This window comes from Protopterus annectens, chromosome 8.part0 (assembly GCF_019279795.1).
Source record: "Protopterus annectens isolate FY-2018-M chromosome 8.part0, PAN1.0, whole genome shotgun sequence".
Lineage (NCBI taxonomy): Eukaryota > Metazoa > Chordata > Ceratodontiformes > Protopteridae > Protopterus > Protopterus annectens.
In genome coordinates, this window is record NC_056741.1 from 791749632 (window position 1) to 791762599 (window position 12968).

Consider the following 12968-nt stretch of genomic DNA (forward strand, 5'->3'; position numbering starts at 1 on the left):
AGAGGGAACTGGCTCAGGAGAGTCCCTCAGTCCACCCACCGAGCAAGGAGTCTCGGATGATGGACCGCTTGGGGAAGCGGATGTTCAGTTCGCGACCTTTTCGGTAAGGGCGCTGAACTATTTGGCACATGTTATTCGGATGCAGCGAGACCTTATTAAGGAGTACGCTGCATCCCCTGAGTCCATTTCGGAGGAGGACAGGGCTCTGCACTCCACCAAAATGGCCACTCTTAGGTCAGTCACAATACTTCTATCGGCTACTCTCCCATGCTACGGAGGGCGCCGCTAGAGCTCGGGACAGGACTGGTCACTAGACGTCAGGCCTGGCTCCGCCACTCATTTTTCTGAGCCCTTCAAGGCGCTTGCGAACGCCTTTGATGGTTCTGCTCTGTTTGGCAAGACCGTTCGAGACGTTGACCCAGGCGAGAAGGACGGGAAGACGCTGTCTGCCGGAATCCGCTTCTGCACCCCAGAGGCCCTATTCTAGGAACCAAAAGGGTCAGAAGAAGATGTGGTTCCGAAAGTCGCAGCAGTCCCAGCCTGCTCCGGACAACCAGTCCTTCCGTGGCAGAGGAGGACAGGGAGGACGCCGCCCTAGAGGCAGAGGGGCTCCCAGAAACTTCGGGTCCAGGGAACCTTTCTCTGAACGGCCCGCGCAGCAGCCCTGAGGGGCTGCCCGACTGCTCTACTCTGGAGGCAGTCGCGGGACGTTGGGCACCTAGCGGCATGGGAGTCCATAACATCGGACCGCTGGGTTCTCCAAATCATATCCAGGGGATATCGCATTCCTTTCCTTCACCTTCCAAAGATGAAGTCCCTCCCAGACGTACCACCCGGTCAAAGGGAGGCCGCTTTAGCAGAAATTGGCCATCTGCTAGAAAAGAGCCATCCAGCCCGTTCCCCAGACCAGATCGGATCAGGGTTCTACTCCAGGTTCTTTTAGTGCCAAAAGACGGGGAACTAAGACCAATCCTAGACCTCTCTCTCCTGAATCTGGCAGTCCCCAAAGAAAAATTCGAATGGTCACTCTACAATCTATTCTCCCCTTCTGGGAGAATGCCACTGGATGTGCTCGATAGATCTCAAGGACGCCAGCTACCACATCCTAATGGACAGACGCCCAGGAGGTTTCTCCGCTTCGGCTGGGAGCCAGTCACTACCAGTTCCGGGTCCTTCCCTTTGGTCTCACCACAGCCCCAGGGTGTTTACCAAAGTACTAGCAGTGGTAGCGGCCCACCTGAGGCTTCAGGGGTGCAGGTCTTTCCCTACCTGGGCGACTGGCTCCTTACCCCCAACAAGGCATCTACTTCCTCGGCGAGACTCCTTTCTCCATCTTGCTCCATTTCTGGGCATCACAATAAATACAAAAAAGTCCAACCTGGCACCCACTCAGCTTTTAGATTTCATAGGGGCCAGACTAGACACAAGGAGTTTACGAGCCTTCCTCACTGCGGACAGAGTTCTAAATCTGCAGCTCCAGGTGCGGGCCATTCTCCATTCATGTTCTGTTCCAGCGGAGTTGGTCCTGAGGGCTCTAGGGTCCATGGCCGTCGATAGCACTTCTTCCTCTTGCCAGGCTCAATATGCATTCTACAGTGGACGCCTTAGTGCAGTGGTCATACCTTGCTCTCCCCATGTATCATCCCATAGCGATCAGCAAGGCTTGCAAGCGGTCCCTCTTGTGGTGGCTCCACTCCCGGATCTCCAATGCAGGGTCGCCCATTTTGTGCTTCTCCCTCTCGCCACGGTGACCACGGACGCCTCCCGCCTCGGGTGGGGGCACTTTATGGGCCGGACTGTCCAAGGCACGTGAACGATTCAGAGACCTTACTGCATATCAATGTTCTAGAGATGAGAGCAGTGCTCTTAGCGCTAAGCATGATTTTCTTGGAATTTAGTGTATTCTTAAAATGTGTTTTGACTAAAAAAGGGGAAAAATTTTCCCTCGGAGGAAAGAAAGTTGCAATTTTAGGAATTAATTTCAAGCACGAAGGGGCCAAATTAGGGAAAGCCATGCCCCTTCCCCCCTTACTTCTTCTTGTAAGTACGGAACATTTTGCCGGGGGGGAAACCCCCAGCATTTTTGTTTTTCCCCCAAGGGAATTTTTTATCCCCCCCCCGGATCCCCCAAAGGGGGGTCTTTCCCCCCTTTCTGTTGTATATTCCCTTGATTAAAGTTTTCAGAAAGTTTGGGTTAGTACTATTGCTTTTTTGGGGACCCCCTTCCAAGGGTTCCCGGGTAACCCCCTTTTGGTTTCGACCCCATTGGTTGAACCCTACCTGTTTAAAAAAACCAATAGGGTTCCCCATTCCATTTGAAAGGGAGGTCCCCGGGAAAGGGCCCAAATTCCTGCAAAACCCTTTGGGGGGTTTAAAAATTTTCCTTTTTAAATTTTTTTTTTTTTTTTTTTTGGGGGGGAAAAAAAAAATTTTTAAAGGGTTTAAATTTTTTTTAAAAAAACCTTTTTTAACCCCCTTTTTAAACCCCGGGGAAAAGGAACCCCCCCCCTTTTAAAAATTTTTTCCCCCCAATTTTCCCTTTTAAAAATTTTTTTTTAAAAAAAAAGGGGTTTTTTTAAAAAAAAACCCGGGGGGGAAAAAAAATTTAACCCCCGGGGGGGGGGTTTTTTTCCCCATCTCTAAGGACCTGGATTCCCTTTCAGAGGGAGAGGGTTTTAACTGAGGTTGGCTACTGCCTTAGGCCCTGGGAGATAGTCTCGGATCTGCAAAAGGAGCCTTGTATAAATGGTGATGCGTGTCCGGGACCCTGTAGAACCTATCGGGCTTAGCAGGGGCTGGAGGCAAAGTATCAGGAGCAGTGCAAGCATCATTAAATGCATCATCTACAACAGGAAGAACTGGAGGTATAGCTAAAGGCCTATGTTGTGGTAAATGCAAAAGTCCTAAGCCTTTTCCTTGAATCTGAGAAATCTTGCCCTGCCATTGGAATTGCTCTCTCATGGCATGTAAGGTTTCCCCAAAGGAAAATTCCTCTGGTGGAGAGGCAGAAGGAATCGATTCCTCAGCATCGGAGTCTTCATAAGGAGAAAAAGGAGCCTCTGGATGGTCTGTATTGTCTGTATCATCAGAAGAATCATCTGAGGACACTGGCTCAGGGCTCTGCTCTAGGTCTCTTTTCTGGAGGGTTGAGAGGCCCTGTCTGGATGAGGTTGGGATCCCTTATTAAAGAGATGAGATCCTCTGCCAGAGTGAGCATTTGGGAACTGGAACTGGGCCTGTGAGAGGGGGCTTAACAGGCACAGACTTAGAAGTTTTGGCTGCTTTAGCCCTGGCAAAGGCCTTTATGGACATGGCTGCAGGCGGCCTAGCAGCACCACTTGCAGGGGTTGAAACATCCAAAGGATGGTGTCCGATAATTCTTGTGAAACCACAGTAGCAGGTTGAATTTCAGAGGCCGATTCAACGAGGTTAGAAGGGGCCTCGGTAGTAGTCATGGATTCGGCTGCAGATAGAACCGTTTGCTCGGTTTCAGCCGAAACCGAGACACTCGCGGTTTACTTAACCGCGGTTTCGGCCGAAACCGCGGACCGCGAGTGTCGGTCCTTTCTTGGCGTTCTTAACAACTTGTGAAGTCGGAGGATCCGACGGCATTACGTACGCAAAATCTGAGCCGAAAAACTGTTCAGCAAACTCCGACCGACGTCTAAGCGTCCGTCGGTTGAAAGAAGCACAGGCTAAACAAGCTGCTACGTCGTGGTCTGTGCCTAAACAAGGTAAGCAGTAAGAGTGGAAATCTTTATGAGGTATTTGTTTACCACGAGTTAAACAGTTATTCACTTTTTCTGACATCGGCTGAGGCAAGAAAGAGTCCCCAACGGGGTACTTAGCTTTTTAGAAGTCTTCGAAGTAGTATTCGGTAGTAGTAATCTCTGGATCTGACCGACCGGCACTTGCGAACAGCTTCTGCTTCGGGCGCCACGCGGCAAGAAAGACGAGGAAAATGACGTCGGCTGATGCCTTTATACCCGAAGAACTGCAGCTATGACGTCGGGTGAAGTGCGACACCAGCCGAGACCAGACCCAGACTTTGGAATCCGGCCGACCGAAGGGCTGCCTGACGACAGGACAACCCATTTGTAAGGACTGCAGATGCATTCCTGTTCGGACATCTACATTTATGGTAGGTACAAAACTGTACTTTCATGCATTTTGTTATTTTATTATCGTGGTGCTGCGGTAGCGTTGTCGCCTCACAGTTAGACGTTGCCCGTTCGATTCTCAGAGCGTCTTCTGTGTGGCGACATGCGTGAACGGCGTTCGCTTGAAGGTTGTGCGTTAGGCCCGGAAAGCCAACACGTAAAACTCTACTGCCAATCATTAGCGGACTGGAGTTCCGCTGTGGCGACCCCTAACTGGGAAAAGCCGAAAGACACAAAAAAAAATTTTTTTCATTGCCTACTGGAAAAATGTTCAAACAAATTTAAAATGTGTTCTAAGTCTAGCAAGTGTGCTGTATTATACAAGGAATATGATTAAAGTCAGGAAGGTGCATCAAAGAACACATGTATGTTTCTTGTTTTGTGTGCAAGGGGCCTATTTATTTTAAAACAGCCCAAACTAGGTAATCTTTATCCACCACTGGCCAGATGCATGTTCTTTGAATGTGGTGTGGAAATGCTGTTTCAATGAATGTGAGTTTCAAGGGCAGAGAAGCTTTAATGGTAAGTCTGTTGTTTAGTTTAGCAGATGTGTTTGTGTTTGTGCATTGTGCTATAAAAATGTAAAAAAAACAAATCCAAATCATTGTAGAAGTAAAGCGGTATGCACATTAGTGTTTATGATAAATGGGGCAAATAGCCAGGTAATGGGACATTGGAATGTCTGCAGGACGACTCTGGTGCCATATTTTGGTTGTCTGTTCTTCAGTTTGCATTTGAAAGTCGGTATCCCACAATTCCATTTGAGTGGGTGGGGTTAAGTAATTATGTATGCAAATTATGTTAATCAGTGTACAGATTTGTACCTATTTTTCATGGGCCTTGTCCAGATTTTTGATGTTTCCAGCTTGAGAGGTATGCTGCATATCAGTGAGTTGTACAATCATCTGAACCAGCATCTTCAGCTGGACATGCTAAAAGTTTTCCATTACCTTTCCATTGTGGTTCTCCATCCTCTTTCATCTTCTACAACAATAAAACTCTCTCTCCATATCTTGTCCCCAATTTTTTAAAAGCCTATGATCTACCTGCCTTTATCCTTGTTCTTTACGTCCTTCACAATTCTCCTCAACATTATCACTTTAAGATGTCTAAGTTTGTATCCCTTTAGATTTTGACCTTAATCACAGTGCTTAATTATGCAACTTTTTACCCATACTGCTTTTACTACCATTATCAACTTTTTTTAAACTCTCATCATGTTAGCCATTTCTGTGTTGCTGAAATGCATAACTACTTACTAGCTCTTTCTCACATTCCTTGCATAGAGTTTCCATGGATGGCATGCTGTTTCCTAGACGCACATGTAATTATTCTGAAAGTCTGCATATTGTGTTGCTGAACAATGATGTAAGTGTTTTCACACAGGCATTGTCAGGCAAAGAAGTGGTTAGCCACACTTTTTGTTCTTCTTTCGGCTTTTTCCCGGTTAGGGGTCGCCACAGCAGAACTCCGGTCCGCTAATGATTGGCAGTAGATTTTTTATGGGTGCCGAGGTGCCAGCTCGACGCCCAACCTTCAGTGAAGGCACACCCATTTTATGTATGTCTTTCGAACGCCGCTCGACCGCGGGGAGGACACTGAAACAAAAAAATACTTGTGTGTTCGTGAGGACAAAGCTCCGCAATGAGTCCCCCACACCTGTTTACACATCTATTTTAATATATATGTATATCTATATCTCTCTCTCTCTCTCATATATATATATATATATATATATATATATATATATGTATATATATATATATATATATATATATATATATGTATGTATATGTATATATATATATATATATATATATATATATATATGTATGTAGACAGCACAAAGACTCTGTCACTGCATCTTCAAGTCAGTGAACCCTCCACATAAAAGCGGATTTCCTGTTATAAAATTTCAGACTCTGCGTAGTGATGGCCGTGTACCATTTGACAACATGATTTTAAAACAGTTGAAATACCATAACATGAAGAATTTATCCTATAAGATGCCCAAACTTGTTGGTAAGAACATAAGAGAACTCTCCTAGATAACAGTACAAGCAGGAATATATTCAATTGACTGTTGCATTTATAGCCAAGACTTTGCATACAGCTTGGTCGATGATTGATCACCATGTTAAGGTGGCAGTAGGGCTGGCTTTTTATGCATGCTATATGCTGAACATGAAACCTTTGTAATGTGTAGCATGTGGACTACTGCATCATGTGTATACTCTCTAGTTATAATTAAAAAAAAAAAAAAAAAGATTCTTGTATGCAGGCTTACCCTGGCTGCTTACATTAGGTGGAGTGTATGCTGGAATACCGAAGAGCTCACCCTGGTATATATGAAGAGTTAAGCAGCAAGACAGGCTGCTGTATAAGCATGTTGGGGTGTTATATATATTTGATCCATTCTGTACAGTTGCTGAGAGTTTTATTGTATTTGCTTGTTCATGCATAATTTATTAAACTCTGCAGTTTATCACAGCAGCCCTTCATTATGCAGTTGTAAAACTATAGCTCTTTGTGTCTGCCCCATATATAGTAATGTTCCAGTGGATCATCCAGTAGTGCATGCTGTTGGTACTGGAGCATTCAGAAGCCTGTCTGTTCTGTTCCCACACCAGGTGATTGGATTCATTTTCCATTACTGATGCTTCCCATGCAGCATTTGGAGGTTCTGTACTTCTATGTGTGCTGGCCTTTGAATATGATGTTAAACTGAGTTCCTAGATGCCTGATTTTGTAGGGGCTCAGGTAGATGTATAAACCGTCTTAATAATTAATGAAGAGTGTAGGGGAAGTGTCCTGGTACCTTGGCCAATTTTTCCTTGGTATGAAAACCACCTCTAGTAACCTTTGAAAAGATGCTGCTAGCTGATAAGACTAAACCCAGTCAACAGCTTGGTTGGGGTAAATAAGTTGGTATGTCTTGGATATTTGAAATTTACTATTGACTGGTTTATTTACACTCTGGTATGAATTTTAATGATTTGTCACCCTATAGATATTCTCATGCTGTCACAGTTCTTAACAGCTTTCTATTTTTAGTCCTCCCACTCTCTTGTGGAAGGCATTTCGAGACTGAATTTAACCTGTCCTGTATTTCAGATGGGTATGTTAAAATCTCTCCTTTACTAATACAATTTTATATGACTTACTTGAAGAGTGTGATTGCACTGAGTGTAAAAAGTAAATATTAATAATTTTACCTAACAAAAAAAAAAAAATAGTCTGCCATTTAAAAATGGATACTTTTGTTTTTTTGAAACCACTTAGAAATTGGCATAGTGTGCAGGGTTTCAGGCCTAAATAAGCAAGCAAACTGGGACAGATATTGTACAACTCAAAGTAATCATCGACCTTGATATTTTCTCTTTAATAATACCTTGTTGTATAAGTGATTTCACAGATAAAAGGGTGAATCCTTTATTTGAATAAACTGACTTTAATGTATTACTTTGTGTTTGATCTCTCTACTTTTGTTTTATTTTCTGTAGCTGACCAAGTCTATGGAGACCAAGATATGCATGACGTTGTCCGGAAACACTGTATGGACTACCTAGTAAGTAGAAAGCATGCTTGCAAGGGAATTTATAGTTTGTTGTACAAAAAATGATACCCGTGCTTTTCAAACTTGTAGCAGCTGCTGCCTTGCAGTTAATTCTGTAGCAACACTCTTTACATCTGAGAATGGAGGCTGCTGGTGGGAGTCATGTTAAACTGAGGCCCTAGCTGCCTGATTTGGCAGGGGCTCAGGCAGATGTAAAAACCCTCAAAATAATTATTGAAGAGTGTAGGGGAATTGTCCTGGTGCCCTGACAAATTTTCGTTAGTATGAAAACCACCTCTAGTAGCCTCTGAAAAGATGCTGCTGTGGGAGATACAAGGATAAATTATTCTCTGTTTAAAAAAAAAAAAAATGTGTGTTTGTGTGTGTGTGTATGTATGTATGTATATATATATATATATATATATATATATATATATATTTATATAAAATATGGGGGATTTACAGTGCTGCTCCTCTGAAAAAGCTATATATGTTCAACAAGGCTTATGGGTGAGCATTTCCTGTACATATTAATAGCTTAGTCATACTCGTGCATTGCTTGAAGCTTGTGAAATTGTGCCATGCCAGTACTGGTATGAGTTTCAGAATTAAGAACAAATGCCATTAAGGATGGTTGAGCTCATCTTTTCCAAGCACATCTTTTTTTTATTTATTTTTAACATGTAACTTGAAGGCAATGTGGGCAGATGACAGCTGCCCTTGCTGTGTTCATTTTTGTAGAACTGCTTTCAAGGCTGAACTGTACTGACTTTGGTACCAAATTTTTGTTCTGTTTGATGCAAGAATTTGTATGGGGGGTTGGGGGAGTGGGAGTGGTCTTCACTGAGGAATTAAAAGAAAATAGAATGCATATTGACATTTGAGTAAAGCGATGTATTCTTGATGTGAGATTATTTTAGTGTAGTTTCTTTAAAAAAATGTAAAGAAATTGCACTTTGAGGAACATTGTGCTTTAAATGATTATTTTTGTGAAGCCACTCAAGGAGGAAAAAAGAAAGTATGCTAACTTTTAGGAATTAATTTACAAGTCACTGATGATGATAAGAACAGGAAAGCAAAAGATTAAGAAAAAGTGGCATAGACACTTTTCAGCTGTACATTTTTTTCCTGATCTGTTGTAAGATACAGACTACTAGTATGGAGCTCTGCCAGACCAGAACACAGCAAAATTGTTTGTTTTAAATTTGGCTACTAAATGAAAAGTATTTTTTTAATCCCAACCTTCTGATTCACCGTGTAAGTTTTGTACTTCTTTACTTTATTTTCCTGTTGAATAAATGTTAAAAGTGCATTGTGCATTTTCCTACTGGTATATTTTCAGAATTAGTGATGTTTAATTCGAGGCTTAGGCTACTTATTGCATTAATTAAAATTTGCGGTACTTGCGTATTATCGCAACTAGATTTTTCAGGGCTATACCGGCTGGATGACGATCAGGAAATATGTTCGTTAAAGACCCCTTGGAAGACCGTGTTTAAAGAAATAACCCCAGCACAACAATTATTGTAAAAAGATATCATTTCCAAATTGCAGGAAGACAAATTGGTCAAACCTATGAGCAAGCATCACAGAAATGCAAGCCTGACCCTATTACGTAACATGAATTACTTTGTACTTATGATAACTACTTATTTATAAGTTAATGACCACAAACAAATTCAGAAAGGCTTCTTTCTTCCCTGTAAACTCAGTGCTCATAACCCTCATACTAGCATCTAGAAAAACAAGTATGTCTTCTGAATACGCTGCCCTCACTCCACTGAAATGTGTGTGTAAAACAATGACAGCAAGACAGATACTGTGTGTTTCCTGTTATTTCTGCACAACTACTAGGGTAAAACGTTTGGAGAAGAAATATATCAGGAAAACATATGCAAGGTACATTGAGACAATGCAATGAACTTTACACAAATGGAAATCAGCCCAGTGACTTGCATCTTCTGTATTTAATCTGACTACAGCTGTTAATGAAGAATAAAAACAGAATTATAACCATTATTTGACGGCAAAAAGGACTGTTCAGCGGCTGGACTTGCAATAAGTGACATGCTGGCAGTCAGCTGCATAAGGAAACAACAGTATGTTTCTTACATTTCACAGATAACACTCCCCAAAACAACCTAAAGTGTTAAAATAAACACAGTATACAACATTTTAAGACCATTACCAAACATATTTCTGATAGTAAACCAGCCAATATTACCGTGAAAAATTTGGTTGCGATAATACGCAAGTACCAAAATCACATACATTGTAGGCGTTTGTCCAACATCTACAGTTTGTAAGAATAAGGCCATACGCATTATGCCACTTGATTAACTAAATTTTGCCAGGCTGTTAACATTTTCTATATCTAGTAATTGATTGACCCACTCTCACCCCTCTGTGTATATATATTGCTGTACAAAAAAGCTCAAATCTCAGACAGCCTCAGACTGCTTTTTACAATTGCCTGTGGTCATTGAGTTTGATTTCAGTTCTTTTCTGTGTATAGTTCTTTAGTAATATTTACTATTTGTCTTTTTTTCGTGTCAGAAACTGCGTCATCTTTCAAGCCTTAAGTTGCTGTTTTTGGTAATAATCCCATGCATACCAACTCAAGGCTATTATTTAGCTTCAAGTTAAGTTACACTGCCTGTTTTTTCTCTGATTTGGTTGCTTTTTTTCCTTCTAATGGCCATTGCCATTTCATTAAAAAGGAAAAGATGCGTCTTGTGGTGTTTTTGTGTGTTTAGAGTTGCTTAAGTGTTTAATATATGTAATATAATGCATATATCCTGTTTGGCATCGACTTTTTTAGAAGTAAAAAACAATACCAAAGAGTGCTGGTTAACTAAGTTTGCAGATGACTGCAAGCTAGGAGCAGTCATTGAACCACCAAATGACTTCACCATCCTGCAGGAAGGTTTGTATAAAGTAAATAATTGGTTTCAAAATCATGGTCTGAAGTAAAATGCCAAAAAAATCATTATTGGACACTTTGGGAAGTCAACCCAGCCACTGGGGATGCACAAGCCAGTGCATTTCTATGTGCCGGTCCCAAGCCCGGATAAATGGGGAGGGTTGCGTCAGGAAGAGCATCAGGCGTAAAAATTCTGCCGCATAACTTATGGCACGGAAATTTCATATTTCCATACCGGATCGGTCGAGGCCCGGGTTAACAATGACCGTGACCAGTACTGTTAGCCAACAGGGTGCTGGTGGAAATTGGGCTACTGTTGGCCGAAGGCGAAGAGGAGGGCGAAGGCATGCCCAAAGGCAGGAAGAGAGGAGGAAGGTTAGGAGTGTAGCAGTGAGGGTAGGAACTTTGAATGTTGGCAGTATGACTGGTATAGGAAGAGAGCTAGCTGATATGATGGAGAGTAGGAAGGTTGATATATTGTGCGTGCAAGAGACCAGATGGAAGGGAAGTAAGGCCAGGTGTTTAGGAAACGGGTTCAAATTATTCTATCATGGTGTGGATGGCAGGAGAAATGGGGTTGGGATTATACTAAAGGAACAATATGCCAAGAGTGTTTTAGATGTGAAGAGAGGGTCTGACAGAGTGATGTTTATGAAGCTCGAAATTGATGGTGTAATGATGAATGTTGTTAGTGCATATGCTCTACAAGTTGGGTGTGCGATGGATGAGAAAGAGAAATTTTGGAGTGAGTTGGATGAAGTTGTGGTGAGTGTACCCAAGGATGAGAGACTAGTGATTGGAGTGGACTTTAATGGGCATGTTGGTGAAGTGAACAGAGGGGATGAGGAAGTGATGGGTAGGTATGGTGTTAAGGAGAGGAATGCAGAAGGTCAGATGATTGTGGATTTTACAAAAAGGATGGAGATGGCTGTGGTGAATACGTATTTTAAGAAGAGGGAGGAGCATAGGGTGATGTGCAAGAGTGGAGGAAGATGCACACAGGTGGATTATATCCTATGTAGGAGGGCCAGTCTGAAGGAGATTGGAAACTGTAAAGTGGTGGCAGGGGAAAGTGTAGTTAAGCAGCATAGAATGGTGGTCTGTAGGATGACGTTGGTGATCAAGAAGAGGAGGAGGAGGAGTGTGAAAGCAGTGCCAAGGATTAAATGGTGGAAGTTAAAAAAGGGTGATTGTGAAGTGGAGTTTAGGGAAGAGTTAAGACAGGCACTGGGAGGCAGTGGAGAGTTACCGAATAGCTGGGTAACTACAGCAGAACTAGTAAGGGAGACTGCTAGAAAGGTGCTTGGTGTGACATCTGGACAGAGGAAGGAGGACAAGGAGACCTGGTGGTGGAATGAGGAAGTACAGGAGTGTATAAAGAGGAAGAGGCTGGCGAAGAAGTGGGATTGTCAAAGAGATGAAGAAAGTAGACATGAGTATAAGGAGATGAGGCGCATGGCAAAGATAGAGGTGGCGAAAGCTAAAGGATAAGGCGTATGGAGAGTTGTATGAGAGATTGGACACTAAAGAGGGTGAAAAGGACCTGTACCGATTGGCTAGACAGAGGGACAGAGCTGGGAAAGATGTGCAGTAAGTAAGGGTGACAAAGGATAGTGAGGGAAAGGTACTCACAAGAGAGGAGAGTGTGTTGAGTAGATGGAAAGAGTATTTTGAGAGGCTGATGAATTAAGAGAATGAGAGAGAGAGAGAAGGTTGGATGATGTGGGGATAGTGAATCAGGAAGTGAAACAGATTAGCAAGGAGGAAGTAAGGACAGCTATGAAGAGGATGAAGAATGGAAAGGCTGTTGGCCCAGATGACATCCCAATGGAAGCATGGAGGTGCTTAGTAGAAATGGCAGTAGAATTTTTAACTAGATTGTTTAATGAAATTTTGGAAAGTCAGAGGATGCCTGAGGAGTTGAGAAAAAGTGTTTTGGTACCTATCTTTAAGAAAAAGGGTGATGAGCAGAGCTGCAGTAACTACAGAGGGATACAATTTATCAGTCACAGCTTGAAGTTATGGGAGAGAGTAGTAGAAGCTAGGTTAGGAAGGGAGGTGATGATTAGTGATCAGCAGTATGGTTTCATGCCAGGAAAGAGCACTACAGATGCAATGTTTTCTCTGAGAGTGTTATTGGAGAAATACGGAGAAGGTCAGAAGGAGTTGCATTGTGTCTTTATAGACTTGGAGAAAGCATATGACAGGGTGCCTAGAGAAGAGTTGTGGTATTGTATGAGGAATTCGGGAGTGGCAGAGAAGTATGTAAGAGTGGTACAGGATTATGTACAAGGGTAGTGTGACAGTGGTGAGGACTGCAGTGGGAGTG

The 12968-nt window shown here is 42.7% G+C and overlaps 1 protein-coding gene across 4 annotated transcripts in view; it reads left to right on the plus strand.

Moving 5' to 3' along the window:
* Positions 1–12968, plus strand: part of OTUD5 (OTU deubiquitinase 5) — a 1783333-nt gene that overhangs the window by 1307708 nt on the left and 462657 nt on the right. For all 4 annotated transcript variants that reach the window (XM_044080259.1, XM_044080261.1, XM_044080260.1 and 1 more), the window contains exon 3: positions 7664–7728. In XM_044080259.1, the coding sequence (XP_043936194.1) occupies positions 7664–7728 (65 nt within the window). The remainder of the gene's footprint in view (positions 1–7663; positions 7729–12968) is intronic.